Genomic DNA, 14,309 nt, shown 5'->3' on the forward strand with positions numbered 1-14,309 from the left:
AACCCCCACCCACCACCACCACCACTGCCACCCACCGGGACTGTACCTCCATGCCTCCCCCTGCCACCCTCTATTTCCCCTGGGTCTCTCCCTGCCCAGGCATGCAGTCCTAAATCTTTTCTCAAGAGACAAGGCTGGGCCATCCAAGCAGGGGGTGGGACAAGGGGCGGGAGCTAGAGCTGCACCTCGTGAGCAAAGCAGCGCCTCTGCCAAGGCCCTCGCCTGCCCTGCCTAGAGGAGCAGCAGGGAAGGCAGTGGCTCCAAGCGCTGGCAGTTGGCAGACTGGTGAGCATGTCCCAGACCACAGCCCAGCCTGCACCCCAAAGCCTGAACGGAGCCTGCTGTGCAGCTGACCCGTGGAACCCAAAGGCTGCCTCTGTGTGTTCATCTGATCCAGAACGTTTCCCGACTGGGGGAACCTGGGTTTGAGTCCTCCTGGCTTGTCACCAACTTACTGAGTGACCTGGGCTGGTCACATCCCCTCTTGGAATCTGTTCTTCCTTTCTGCAAAAAAGTGGTTGACTGATGATTTCCAAGGATGTTTCCTGCTGAAACTGTGTATTGGATTCTAGATTTCCATGTGACATTTGGGAAGTCTGGCCAGGACATGGGAATCTGAAATGCGAACAGCTCTGGACCCGGCTGTGTGCTCAGCCCACTTCATCTTCACTTGAAACTTGGGAGTGATCCCCTCTGTCTCCTCCCGTGCCCAGCTCTGCACCTACTCCTCTCTCCCCTACGTACTCACGCACCCAAGAGGGTTTCTCTTCTTAGCATATCTGGGCAGGGCACCGGTGCTCAGGAGGAGTGAGGAGTCAGGCCCCTGGTCCCAGACCCAGGGGCAGCCATGGGGGCCCATGCCATTGTGACTGACGCCAACATCTCGTCCAGCCTTGAGAACAACACCACGGGCATCACGGCCTTCTCCATGCCCGGCTGGCAGCTGGCACTGTGGGCCACCGCCTACCTGGTCCTGGTGTTGGTGGCCGTGACAGGCAATGCCACGGTCATCTGGATCATCCTGGCCCATCAAAGAATGCGCACAGTCACCAATTACTTCATCGTCAACCTGGCCCTGGCTGACCTCTGCATGGCCGCCTTCAACGCTGCCTTCAATTTCGTCTACGCCAGCCACAACATCTGGTACTTTGGCCGTGCCTTCTGTCATTTCCAGAACCTCTTCCCCATCACAGCCATGTTTGTCAGCATCTACTCCATGACCGCCATCGCCGCTGACAGGCAAGAGGGGGCAGTGGGGAAGCTATGGGAAACTGTCTCACTTGGTTGGGGCTCAGACAGGGCTGGTGACTTGCCTGCAGTCACACAGCAGGTTAAGGGTAGAACTTAGGGAACCGCCTCCCAACCGGATTGTGATCCAAAAGTATGCCTCCCGAAGGCAGGAGGCCGTGGAACCAAAGCAGGCAAGGTTGAGGTTAGACACAAGGAAGACCTTGGCACTAGATGGTTGTTCAAAGCTTTAGGGAGAGAATGACTGTGTTTAGGGACGTTCTGGAATGTTCTCTGGAGGTGATCCTTTGTATGTGTGTGTGTCTTCCTTTTACTACAAGGAAATTGCTTAGATTTTTGTCTATTCTTAGATGTTTTGGAGGGAGACTTTAATATTGCATACAATTGCCACATAATTATAATGGGTCCAGTTATTTTCCCAATGCTGTTCTCAGGGGGCTGCAGGCTGTGACCTTCTGCTGACGGCTGCAGGGAGGGATGGAGGAGGGCTCTGTGAGGCCATTTGAAGCTGGTTGGGGAGGGCAGGGAAACGTTTGGACTCAGAAGGAGACTGTGTGACCCTGGAGGAGTATGGTTGAGCCAGAAAATGAAAAGGGACACCAAAAGTCATCAGGTGTGTGTGGGAGATGGGACACTCCCCGGGGACCCTCAGAAACACAGCCCCCGTGTCAGAATGGTTTAAGGAGTCATGATGCCCACTGGCCACACTCACCCCCCTACCCCCGGTCTCCATCCCCAACCACCTGCCCAGCAACACAGAGCAGCTGGCTTTTCTGCTCTGGGCTGTTTTTCTATAGAGTTTTCCTAAGGATTTTGTTTAAGAAATGTATTTCTACTGGTCAAAAATGAAAAGTTTGAAAACCATTTGCATAGGCCAAGCTTGATTTTTGTATCCAGGGCCTCTGAGCCTAGAAACAAGCAGGATTGATGGCAAGTCAGGGGCAGGACCAGGGGCCCAGAACCCAGGCCTCTCCACTCTCAGTAATAGGCACATCCCTCACCACCCGATCACAATCTCCAGCCCTACCAGAAGCACCTTGGTCCCCCTGGACGTTTCTGCAAATCCACTAGCATTTCCTTTTCATTCACTCAACAAATATTTGAGTGTTCCCTCTGCTCCGGGCACTGGGGAATGTACACCAGTGGGAAAAATAGTCCTTGAAGTCGGGCTTCAAGGAACAACCATTTCTGGGGCCGGGGAAGGCTGTATATGGACTGGAGAGGGCAGGTGGGAGCCAGGAGACGAGGCAGGAGGCTGCTGAGTAATAATCCAGGTGAGAGACGACGGTGCTCAGAGATCCAGGCCAGAACAGTGAAAACTCATCTATTCATTTCTTCATTCTGATGTTCCGTGCCGGCAACGTACAGATGCTGCTCTGGGCATTGGGGAGAAAAACAGACAAAGATGCCTGCCCTGGTGAGAATTTAAATAACAAACACATGAATAAACTGTACGTTGTATTTTGAGGTCACGGGTGCTGAGGGGCAAGGGGACCCGAGGTGCCCAGCTGTGTGTCAGGCTCGGGCGGGGCAGGTTGTAGTAAGAGACCAGGTGTGGGGTGGACCCTCCTGCGGAATGGGTTTTTGGAGGGTGGATGGAAGGAGGAGGGGAGAGAGAGAGTGAGCCCCATTAGCTCTGGGGAAGGAACATTCCAGGGAGCAGTAGGGCCCACGGCAGGATCACCCCCGGTGTGCATGAGGAGCCCCAGGGAGGGCCGACCTCCCGGAGACAGCATGGAAAACCTCCGGGCTCATGGAGTCGGCACTCACCTTATGCCCCAAACACCCAGATGTGACCCCCTGCGCAGGCCAAGGACGCCCTACTGTCCTGGCCTTGTCTCAAGGTTCGGATCAATCCCAGAGAGAAACGGGTCATCCCAGACCAAAGCCACTTCTGGTGGATTTAAAGGAAACAAGTAGATGGGACTACCCATGCTTTCAAACCCCAACCCCCTGCTGCCTGCAGGTGCTTCTCAAGCATCTCACTGCCCTGCCGCCAATCCCAAGAGCGCGACGACTGCAGTCCCACTTTACAGAAGAGGGAAAAGCTCGAGGGAGCCTTGGGTTGTTTGCTCAGGACTCTACTGGAAGGTAGTGGAGTCAGGACTCAACTTCCAATCACTATGAATCCAAAGTCCCAGACCCGTCCCTCCACTGGCTAGTCACCTGCCTCCTCTGCGGGGAGGGGACACTGAGGAAATGGCCACCCCTCCTGTCCTGCTGACACACTCAGCTAGGGCCCAGGCTGCCGAGGGGCAGAGCTGGCCCAGGGCCCAGCCACGGTCACAGAAGGGGTCAGTGTCTCGGGGAGAGGAGGAAGGGGTCACCAATCATCTGGTGCAAACTCCAGGAACCTGTGACAGCAGACTGTGCACAGAAATCCCAGGGGCCGTGAGCTTCCCTGAGGGTGAAAAGTCACCCCAAAGGGAGGCAGCACCCCACGTTTTGCTGGGACTCCAGCCCCAATGGAAACCACAAACCCTCTGCTGCACAGAAATCTCAAAGGGACCGCCTGCAGCCATCGCTACTTAAAAACGACAGTGGGTTCCAGACCGGCCGCTAGATCTTGTTGTTTAGAGGGTTGATAAAGAAGTGTGTGTATTTCTATGTCCCAAACGTACATATTTTGAGATTTTATTTATTTGAGAAACAGAGACAGAGTGAGCAGGAGGGGGAGGGAGAAGGGATCTGAAGCCCACTCCACCCTGAGTGCAGAGCCCCACATGGAGCTCGATCTCACAACCGGAGCAGGACCTAAGCCGAAACCAAGTCTGGCCCTTCACCAGCTAGCCACCCAGACGCCCCTATTTTATATTTTGACAACTGTATTTGAGTATAACTGGTTGTCTTTGTAATCTTGTGTAATTTATTCATGCAAAAACCATATTCTGAGGAGGGCACGTGGGCTTCACCAGGTGGCCAACAGGCCCATGACGCAGGGAGCCCCAGCTCTAGGCCCATCCCCTCCTTCTTCCGAGGCAGCAACCAAAGCCCGAGGTCACACAGCACCGCACAGTAGAGGCAGTATAGGGGCAGAGGTGGGGCCCTGTGTCTTTGGTGGGTGGTGCTCTTTGGATCCTTTGGCCTTGGAAGCAGGCGGCTACCCCACTCTCTCCCTTCCCCAGCCCGGGCACTGACCTCGGAGGCCTCAGTCCCACTAGGCTCCAGGACATGCCCACAGTGGCCTCAGAGGTTCTGGAAGCAGAGGGGAGATACATAACCTGGCTCAGAGCCAGTGCTACCTCTTCCAAGCTGGTTCCTCCACTTCTCCAAGCCCTAGTCTCTTGGTGCAGGAAATGGAGAGACCAACCCGTGCCTGAGACAGTCGATCACCAGGCACCGGGGTGCCAAACAGCAGCTCGAATCCCCACAGATTCCCCAGAGAGAGGCAGAAGCTGAGGAGACAAGCCTGCTTCTGGCTGACTTCTTGGAAGAGGTGGCCTTTCGGTTGGACTTTAATGAATCCAGAAGGGAAGAAAAAATTTTAGGCTAAGGGGGAAGAAATACCCCCACAGAGGGTCACACAGGTAGGGCTGTTCCTTGACCAGAGAGAGCCAGGGCAGGTGCGGGAAGCAGCGACACAGGGGGCTGGAAAGTGCTTTGGCTCTGCGCAGAGGGCCTTGAATGCTGAGTTTAAAGGTTTGGACCTGCTCCGTTTGATAATGTAACCACGGCCGTATGTGCCTATTTACTTTGAAATTAATTAAAATTTAAAATTCAGGGACACCTGGGTGGCTCAGTGGTTGAGCGTCTGCCTTTGGCTCAGGTTGTGATCCCGGGATTGAGTCCCACATCGGGGTCCCCTCAGGGAGCCTGCTTCTCCCTCTGCCTGCGTCTCTGCCTCTCTGTGTGTGTTTCTCATAAATAAATACATAAAATCTTTTCAAAAAAATTTTTAAATTCAGTTCCTCAGTCAGATTAGTCACACTCCCAGTGTTTGTAGCCGTGTGTGGTTAGTGGCAACTGAACAGGACAGTACATAGAGTATTTCCACCACTGAAGAAAGCAGGTGGGCAGCACTGGTTTGGGCTTTGTCGGGGTGACTGTCAGGCTCTGCTAAGGCTCCTGAGCAGAAGAGAGACCGGCACGGGGCAGGGGGCTCGGCTGGGCTGAGCTACAGGCAAATGTCCCGAGTGGACCACTCTCTTGTGAGCATCTGAGAGCAAGTCCACCCTCAGAGGGAAGCAGTGAGGTGGGGCCTGGGCTGGGGTTTCGGGTGCTAGAGTGCTGTGTGGCTGTGGGAGACTAACCAGCCCAGGCGGCTCTCTGCAGGTCCGCAGCAGCAGTGAGGGATGGGGCGGGGGTGATGGGGCTACAGGGGACACAGGGGATGGGGATGGCTCTGATGGGAGGCTGCCCACCACTCACTCAGCCCTCTGCTCACAGGTACGTGGCCATCGTCCACCCCTTCCAGCCCCGGCTCTCTGCCCCGGGCACCAGAGCGGTGATTGCTGGCATCTGGCTGCTGGCCCTGGCCCTCGCCTTCCCCCAGTGCTTCTACTCCACCATCACCACGGACCAGGGCGCCACCAAGTGTGTGGTGGTGTGGCCTGAGGACAACGGCAGCAAGATGCTCCTTTTGTAAGGCCCCGGGGGGGGGGGGGGGGGGAAACATATGCACATGTGTGTGCAGGTGCATACCCCGGAGAATGTATGTGCACGTGCACACGTGGATGTGCACATGCGTCTGTGAGGGTGTTTGGGATTGTGTGAAAACCGCAGTTGGCGCTTACCAAGAGTCAGGCTTTGCATACACGAAGCCCTTCGATTCCCTAACCCTATGAGCCACGCATGCATGCTTCTTCCCATTTTTCGGATGAGGGAACCGGAGCGCTAGAGACTGAAGCAATATGCCCAAGGTGGCACAGCTGGTAGGTAGTGAGGCCACGGGCCGTCCTGCTCCAAGCCCACCACGTCCCCGCCACCCCGCGGCTCAGACAAGGACTGTCCTTGTCCTCGGATGAGGATGTGAACGTGTGCGGGTGTGCACAGGGTGCTACCGTGCAGGCTGCGTGCGCGGGTGTGAGCGCGGGGCCTGTTCGTGGAGGTGTGTGTGCACGCAGGTGTGTCTGGGGGAGGGGCACTGGGCGTGCCCAGGCCACAGAGGGTCGGGGTAGCGGGCGGGAGCCCGGGACGTTCGCCGGAGGTGTGCCGCCTGCCTGCCTCCTACTGTGGAGCCGGCGGGCACCGTGGGCCAGGCCCCTGGGCGACCCTGGGTGAGTCCTCTTCCTTTCCCGGCCTCAGTGGGTCTAGCAGAGGCTGGAGAACTGCTTGAGGCTCGGGGGCTGGCCGCGGGCTGGAGGCCGGCTCCGCTCTGCTGGCTGGGCCCCCCCCCGCCCGGCCCGCCTGCCCCCGCCTGCCCCCGCCTGCCCCCGCCTGCCCCGCGGCTGCTCTCAGGCGGGGCCCGCGGGGGCCTGGCCAGGGCGGCGGCGGCGGCAGAGGCGGGGACCCGCAGCGTCAGCTCAGCCCCCGGCGCACCGCGGACCCCGCCCGCAGCAGGTCAAGCAGGCGACAGCTGCGAGCAAACCCGGAGGCGGCGGATTTGGCCCGACCGAGGCCCGGCCGCCGCGGCGGGAGGACGAGCAGGCGCTGAGCGCAGGCCCCGCCCCGCCCCACGTGGTCTCCATCGGGCCCCCGCCCCGCGCAGGAGAGGGCCCCGCTGGGTGCCCTTCAGAGCCGGGGAAGAAGCCTGAGAAGCCGGGTCCCGGGGACCGAGGAGTTTGGGGGGCGGGCCCTGCCTGCGGCCCCCGCCCTCCGTCCGTGCACCCCCCGCTCTGAAGGCCCCGGGGCCCCCAGGCAGGTGTGGGGGGGCTACTCTGCGCCTGACCACTGGGGGGCAGTGTTTCTCCACCTTACCTCAGGCCTCTCGCCCCGAGAGGGGGACCCGTATTCACTCTGGGGACCCCGCCCGGGCTCTGTGGCGAGGGGGAGTCCCAACCCCGATTCAGGCACCGAGGGGACACAGGGCGGATGTGGGCTCGGAAGGCGATGCTTCGGTGTTACCTAGGATTCTGCGAGGATCTGGGGAAAGCCTGGTTTTATGAGTGCAAATGTGTTCCTTGTTCTCGGTGGAGGAACTCCTGGGATTTAGATTGGGGGCTGCATCCTCACAGGCTCCCATCCTGGCTGTGCAGGCATCTGATGAGATTACGGGTGCCCTGTCCAGGAAAGTGCACGTAAACCTCCCCACACCCCCAAAATCAAAATACGACAAAGCCCAGGCTCTGAGAGGAGGCAGTTCTGATTTTTGGCAGATCCCCGAAGCCGATCCCCAGGGCTCTTTGGTTTGGTGCTCCCTTCTGGGTAGGACCCGAGCCCAGAGTGAACTCCTATCCTGAAGCAGGTCCCAGGAAAGAATGAGGCAACAGCGAGAGAGAGGTCACTCCTACTTGGGAAGGATCTCAGATTACCTCCTCATTTTACAAATGGGGAAACAGACCGAGGAAGAGGTCGCACTTTGAAGTTAGAGTCTGAACAAGAGCTCAGTTCTGATGTCACAGAGCTGGCCTTCGGTGGCAGGGAGATCGTTCGGGTGATTACATCTCTAGAGCTGTTTCCTAGGCCACAGGCCTCCTGAACCTCTCTGAGCCTGTTTCCCCCTCCAGACACCGAGGCAGGTAGCCCTGCTGATCCTCTAGCTCCATCTAGCTCAGACTCTCTGTGACCTTACAATGAAGGTAACATGAGAGGGGCCTGGCCTTCGCTGCTCCTCCCTGCCCTTACCTGCTCCACAGGGCATCTAGGAGCCCCCAAACCTTCACTTATGAGCATACTTGCCCAAAGAGCAAGTAAGCAGAATTCTAAACACAGACTTTAGAGAAGATATTTGCCAAAGCCACCCACTCCTCTCCCTCTGGGTGGTGGCGCCTCTTGAAAAGGGGCCCAGCAAGGCTGGCACACAGGTCGTGGGGGTCAGGGCCTTGGGAACACATCAGCCCTCCTAGAATAAGGTCACGTGGCAGGGCCATGGGTCTCAGGCCCCTCCACAATGTGCCCATATCTGGGCCTCGTCCGAGAGTTGCTGCAGCATCACTCAGAAACCAGAATGGACGGGACACCTCTCCTTTACACTTTCCACAAGGAAAAGAAACTGCTCAACACAGCCCTCCACAGGCATTAGATGAGTAATGGTCAGTGTGTTCTGGGCCACTTGCTCCCAGGTGGTGTGAGAGAAAGCCTGCTGACGTGAGCCATGCTCCCAACCCAGTGCTGATGGGCAGGAAGAGACAACCCGTATCACGTACAGTGTGGCACTGTCGCCACTGCCCCCTTCCCCGATAAGGGTGTCGGTGCAGGATGGAAACAAATCAACTCCAGAAAATCTACCTCTCCAGATGGACAGACGCAGCTATAGATTATATATCATCTATCCAGTGTGTATGTGCAGAGATGTATCATATACACACAAATGACCCAGGAAGAAAATACTCTATATTGTTAATATTTGTGAGAATATAATAAGTAATTCTACTGCCTCCTTTGTATTAATGTATAATGGCATTTTAAATGTTAAACGAATGTACTATTTGGTTAACTTTTTCATTCCTATTTATTTCCTTTTTTGGTAGCATTTGTCTATCACCCGGAGGAATGCAGAGATAAAGCTGGTGTCCCTCTTGCAGCAGGGGACACCCTCTTTGGGCATATATGCTAGCCAATGTCGTTCTCTTTCTCCCTTTAAATTAAAGCAAGGCTTTGGGGAGGCGGACCGGGGGGTGGGGTGGGGGTAGGGCAGCCGGAGTTGGCTCAGGGGGCGCACGGGGACAGGGGGACTGAGTGCGGGCGGATGCCCAAGTCGCTCCCGGGCCGTCCGGTGCCCAGCCCTTGGCTCTCCCTCCAGGTACCACCTGGTGGTGATCGCCCTCATCTACGTGCTGCCTCTCGTGGTGATGCTCCTCGCCTACAGTGTCATCGGCCTCACTCTCTGGAGACGCGAGGTTCCCAGGCACCAGGTGCACGGCGCCAGCCTGCGCCACCTGCGAGCCAAGAAGAAGGTGGGCGCCGGGGGCGGGGGCGGGGCTCGGCGGGGGCGGGGCCGGACCGGACCCCGCCCCTAAGGGGGAGCTGTTGAGGATAGGATCCCCCTAACTTGACCTTGTCCCAAGTCCCTGGCCAGAGTCTGAGTTCGTTGTTCCCAGGAGGATAGACTGGCCTTTGGCCAAATGCGAAGTTAAAGGAACTTACCCAGAATGTTACAAGAATTGGAGAATCCTAAAGCCCCATAGAATCTCAGAGATCTTAGAATGATAGATTCTCAAAATCTTAGACTTTTTGCATGATTGGAGTGTTGAATTTAAGAAGCCCCACAGAACAACAGGAGGCTCCTGCCTAGAATCACAAGAGAATTCTCAAATGCTGGAACTGCAGACCTCGGATGCGAGATCGTGGAGACTGGTTTGGAATCCAGTTGTACCCAGTCTGCCTTGGATTTCCAACCCAAGTACCAGTGTCCCCTCCCCTCCCTGCCATTCAGAGCCACCCCAGGGTCCTGATGCAGCATTCTATGATTCAGACCTCCTCCACTCTCTCCCAATCAAAGCCTCTCTCTGCTGTGCCAGCTTCCTTCCAGGCATCCAGGGGAGGCAATGGTTAATCCTATCAGGTATCAGGTCAACATCTTGGCTTCATGTCTGCTTTTGGGCACTTTCCATAGGGCCCTTCCAGGAGGTAGTCAGATATGTGACACCGTCTGAGTGTCCCTCATAAAGACCCGGTCTCTACTTGCCATCACTGGCTTGTCCTCCATTCCTCATGGGGTACTGGGCCATGCTCACGGGAGCCTGCAGAGACCAGGCCATGAGGGGGGAAGGTCAGGGAACTGGCTCCTGGGCTGATGCTGGGGTCCCCGACTAGATTCTCACTACTTATAGGTAAAAGGGCTATGGCAGACACAGATCCCAGGGAGAGGGGCACCAGAGAACCCATAGCTGGCATAGGGGACCTCCCCCAAGGCTGGGATGAGGAGCTCACCCACACTCCAGGGAGGGGAGCTGCTCTGAGGGAAGGGGTCTGAGACACCTGCTAGATGAGGTTGCCACTGAGCTGGGTTTCAAGGTGTTGAGGACTTGAAAGAGAGAACATCAGTGTGGGCAGAGGTGCGGGGCCCAGGTGTCAAGGCAGTGTATGCTCCGGGGGACTGAAGGCTTCCCAGGCTGGTGTGAGGGGAGCCCTGGTGCCACCCTGGGAGGATTGGGCTGTGGTGCTTCTAGGCTGAGGTGTGACCTGAGCCTCTCCCGGCCCAGTTTGTGAAGACCATGGTGCTGGTGGTGGTGACGTTTGCCATCTGCTGGCTGCCCTACCACTTCTACTTCATCCTGGGCAGCTTCCAGGAGGACATCTACTACCACAAGTTCATCCAGCAGGTGTACCTGGCGCTCTTCTGGCTGGCCATGAGCTCCACGATGTACAATCCCATCATCTACTGCTGCCTCAACCACAGGTGAGCCCTCATTCCAGCCCCCCTCTCCTCAGCCCCCAGGGACCCATGGTCTGGCCCCATCTGGGCTCCCATGCGTAGCTGGAGCCTGTGCGCCCCCCTCCCGCATGGGGTTGCTGGCCTCAGAGTGAGCCCCCAGCACAATCCTCACTGTGTCTGGGCCTGGCCTGAGCCCCACCTGCTCCCGAAAGCCTGGTCCCATTGCCCAGGCCATAGTTCTGTCTGTCTGCTCCTGCTCTCTCCTCAGGAGCTTCATCTGGGACAAGAAGAGAGAAGGCAGGGACAGAGATGGAGGGAAGTGAGAGAATTGTGATTTTTTTTTTTTTGAGTGTTTATTGGGTGCCAGAACCCTCCATTGTCTCCTGAGAGGTAAAAAGTAGATAACAGGAGGAAGAGAGGCGCTATCCCCATTTTACAGATGAGGAAACTGAGCCCCAGAAAGGAAGATACCTAATCTTGTGCAGCAAGCAATGGAGCCAGAATTCCATGGATCCCCAAGGCCTATAACCTTGACCCCACATCACACCTTTCTCTTGATGCAGCTTCTAGGAGAACTTGGACACAGGACTGTCATGTCAGGGAGGGGCCCCTGGCCCTCCATGTCTGGGCATTGGTCACTCTCCTGGTGACACAGTCCCTGAGAGTCTGAACAAGTCTCCAGGCTCCACAGGCTAGGTTTCTGAAATAACTTTGGAATAATGCTCCTGGCGGGAGTCTTCATTCATTCAAAACATGTTCACGAGGGGCTCCGTGTGCCCTGCCCCAAGCACCTGGGATACCCCCCAGGTGCCACAATTTCTTGCCTCAGGGAGCTGACATTCTAGTGGGGAGAGACGATAAGCAAGCGTGATGAGTAGATGAACCATACAGCATATTGGGTGGTGCGTTTGATGGAAAAAAGGAAAACCAGAGCTGGGGATAGGAGGACAGGAAGTGCTAGATGAGGATTGAATGGGCCCTGCCACTGTGTGGGGAAGGGCTCTAAGCAGAGGGAACAGCCAAGGCAAGGGTCCTGCAGTCAAGGTAAGGCCTTGGGCCGGCACCCTGTCTGACATGAGGAGGCCAGCAGGGCTCTGAGTTGGGAGACACGTACTCAGACTTCCTTTTAATTTTTTTTTATTTATTTATGATAGTCACACACACAGAGAGAGAGAGAGAGGCAGAGACATAGGCAGAGGGAGAAGCAGGCTCCATGCACCGGGAGCCTGACGTGGGATTCGATCCCGGGTCTCCAGGATCGCGCCCTGGGCCAAAGGCAGGCGCCAAACCGCTGCGCCACCCAGGGATCCCTCAGACTTCCTTTTAAAAGAATCAGTCCGGCAGTGTGTTGGCCCTGGACCACAGGGGAGGGGCAAGCACAGAAGCAGGGGGGTGGGGAGGCTATGGTAAGGATCAAGGTGAGAGGTGGGGGGGGTGCGGTCAGACTGGGGTGAGAAGTGGTCAGAGTCTGGCTACTACTAAGGTAGAGCCAACAGGACCTGATGGAGGGGAGGTGGATATAAGAGAAGGATGACTCGCAGGTTCCAGGCCTGAGCAGCTGGAAGGACGGAGTTGTCAGTTGTCAGGAATGGAGAGGGGGATGGCCAAGGGGGGGGTGCGGTGGGGGCTGGGAGGGGGAGCCCCAGGGGGGACATTCTGAGTATGGGCAGAGGGGCAAAGGCCATGAAGCTCCCATGATAGAGGCATTTGTTGGGTCACATCATGGAATCCTGGAGAGCAACAAGGTGAGGAACCAAAGTCAGGCCTGTTTTGCAACACAGAACCTTGCGTCTCCTGGGGACAGTCCAGGGTCACCCAGGGTCCCCTTGATCTCTGCTCCTCTCCAACAGGCCAGTGTTCTCTCTCTGCCAGGCAATTTCCTCCACTGCCATCTGCTTCCCCTTCTGATTTACCTTTAGTGCAGCCATGGGGAGAGTTATTTTTTAAGAAAATGTACCAAAATGTTGTAGCTCCCTGTACATGTTTTCTTGCAAAGCAGCCCCCTTGGGAGAGCATCCTTATTCCACCTAACACCACTGAAGCCCTAATTTCTTAAGACTCCACTGGAGGGATCCCTGGGTGGCGCAGCGGTTTGGCGCCTGTCTTTGGCCCGGGGCGCGATCCTGGAGACCCGGGATCGAATCCCACATCGGGCTCCCGGTGTATGGAGCCTGCTTCTCCCTCTGCCTGTGTCTCTGCCTCTCTCTCTCTCTGTGACTATCATAAGTAAAAAAAAAAAAAAAAAAAAAAAAAGACTCCACTGGAATACTCCTTTAGAAGCCAATTAACCAGTCAAATAAGAAAATGTGTTGTTTCTTTAAACTGTATTTGGTTTCTGTTTGTCTGTAATAACACATGGTCTACTTTGGCTTAATCACCCACTGTAATCACTAGATTTAGCCCCACATTCCTTCCAGGTGTTTCCAAAAATCAAACACACTCAGGAATGCATCTCTAAAGAGACACCAAATAGTGACAGGCAATTAGGAATGAGAGGACACGTCCTGGAGGTTGGGGGCAGCCACGCGGCAGTTCCCAAACTGTCCCCCTCACCCTTCCGCTCATGGTGACCCTGTCTCCTAGGTTTCGCTCTGGATTCCGGCTTGCTTTCCGTTGCTGCCCATGGGCCACGCCAACTGAGGAGGATAAGATTGAGCTGACTCACACTCCATCCCTCTCTGCGAGGATCAACAGGTGCCACACTAAAGAGACTTTCTTCATGGCTGGGGAGACTGCCCTTTCTCCGGCTACCAATGGGCAGGCCAAGGGTCCCCAAGATGGGTTACCTGATGAACCCTGAAGCCCTGTGCCTGGCTGCTGCTGAGGCTTTGCACCCTTTGAGAAGCAGCCACTTGAGAGGTCCAGTTCTGAAAGTTTGACCCATATGCCCCAGCCTTCACTAGATCAGTGGAAAAACAAGATGGCACCAGGAGCTCTGCAAGTAGATACTAACTCCGAGAGCACCCAGCCACCCCTCCAGCCATGCTTCACAGCACCCAGGAAGAGTCCAAGAAGATAGTATGACCTAGCACTTCCCTAACCTGGGAGTTGCAAGCTCAGGTGCCTTTCTGGGGCATATAACTGAATGAGTGAATTGGATCCAGTATTTAAAAAAAAAAAAAAAAATGCAAATGTGATCAAAGGCAACTGACTTCCAGCATTGGAGTAATGGGATGGTGGGAACTGGAGGGCATATGCCTCCAAAGGAGACAGCAGCCCTGATCAGCTCTGGACAAATGTTGCCATGTGGCAATGGGAGCACACTGTTGCCACATCTTCTGAATCTTTTAAGACACACCAGGAATCCAGATTTGCAAGACTTCCAGACTTGTTAAATTTGGCTCACATTTTTATGAATATTGGCTAAACCAAACAAAACATACCTATGGACATCGGCACCCCCACCATGATACCGATTTATTCTTAGGCAAAAGACACAGGTAGGAAGCTTCTTATTTTGCAAAGCCCATCACCTATGAGTCGATCCCTGGCTTCTGTGCCTCAGCATCTGAACTCAGATCCAGGCCAGTGTAGATGGTGGTTAAAAGTCCAAAGGAGCCTCAGCTGTGTTGCCTCAGACACGTCACTGTGACCCTCAGCCTCTTCTTCTCCCAGTGACAAAACTGCCTCACAGGGATGCTGTGAG

General features: G+C 55.9%; 1 protein-coding gene across 1 annotated transcript; it reads left to right on the top strand.

The window, feature by feature from the left end:
• Window positions 1-833: 833 nt before the first annotated feature.
• Window positions 834-13,463, top strand: TACR2 (tachykinin receptor 2). The gene is made up of 5 exons (XM_055325232.1): window positions 834-1,239; window positions 5,635-5,829; window positions 9,089-9,242; window positions 10,491-10,687; window positions 13,247-13,463. Exons 1-5 carry the CDS (start codon window positions 848-850, stop codon window positions 13,461-13,463), a joined length of 1,155 nt encoding a protein of 384 aa, XP_055181207.1. The 5' UTR covers window positions 834-847.
• Window positions 13,464-14,309: the final 846 nt, after the last annotated feature.

The sequence above is a fragment of the Nyctereutes procyonoides genome, unplaced genomic scaffold (assembly GCF_905146905.1).
Source record: "Nyctereutes procyonoides isolate TBG_1078 unplaced genomic scaffold, NYPRO_anot_genome, whole genome shotgun sequence".
Taxonomy (NCBI): domain Eukaryota; kingdom Metazoa; phylum Chordata; class Mammalia; order Carnivora; family Canidae; genus Nyctereutes; species Nyctereutes procyonoides.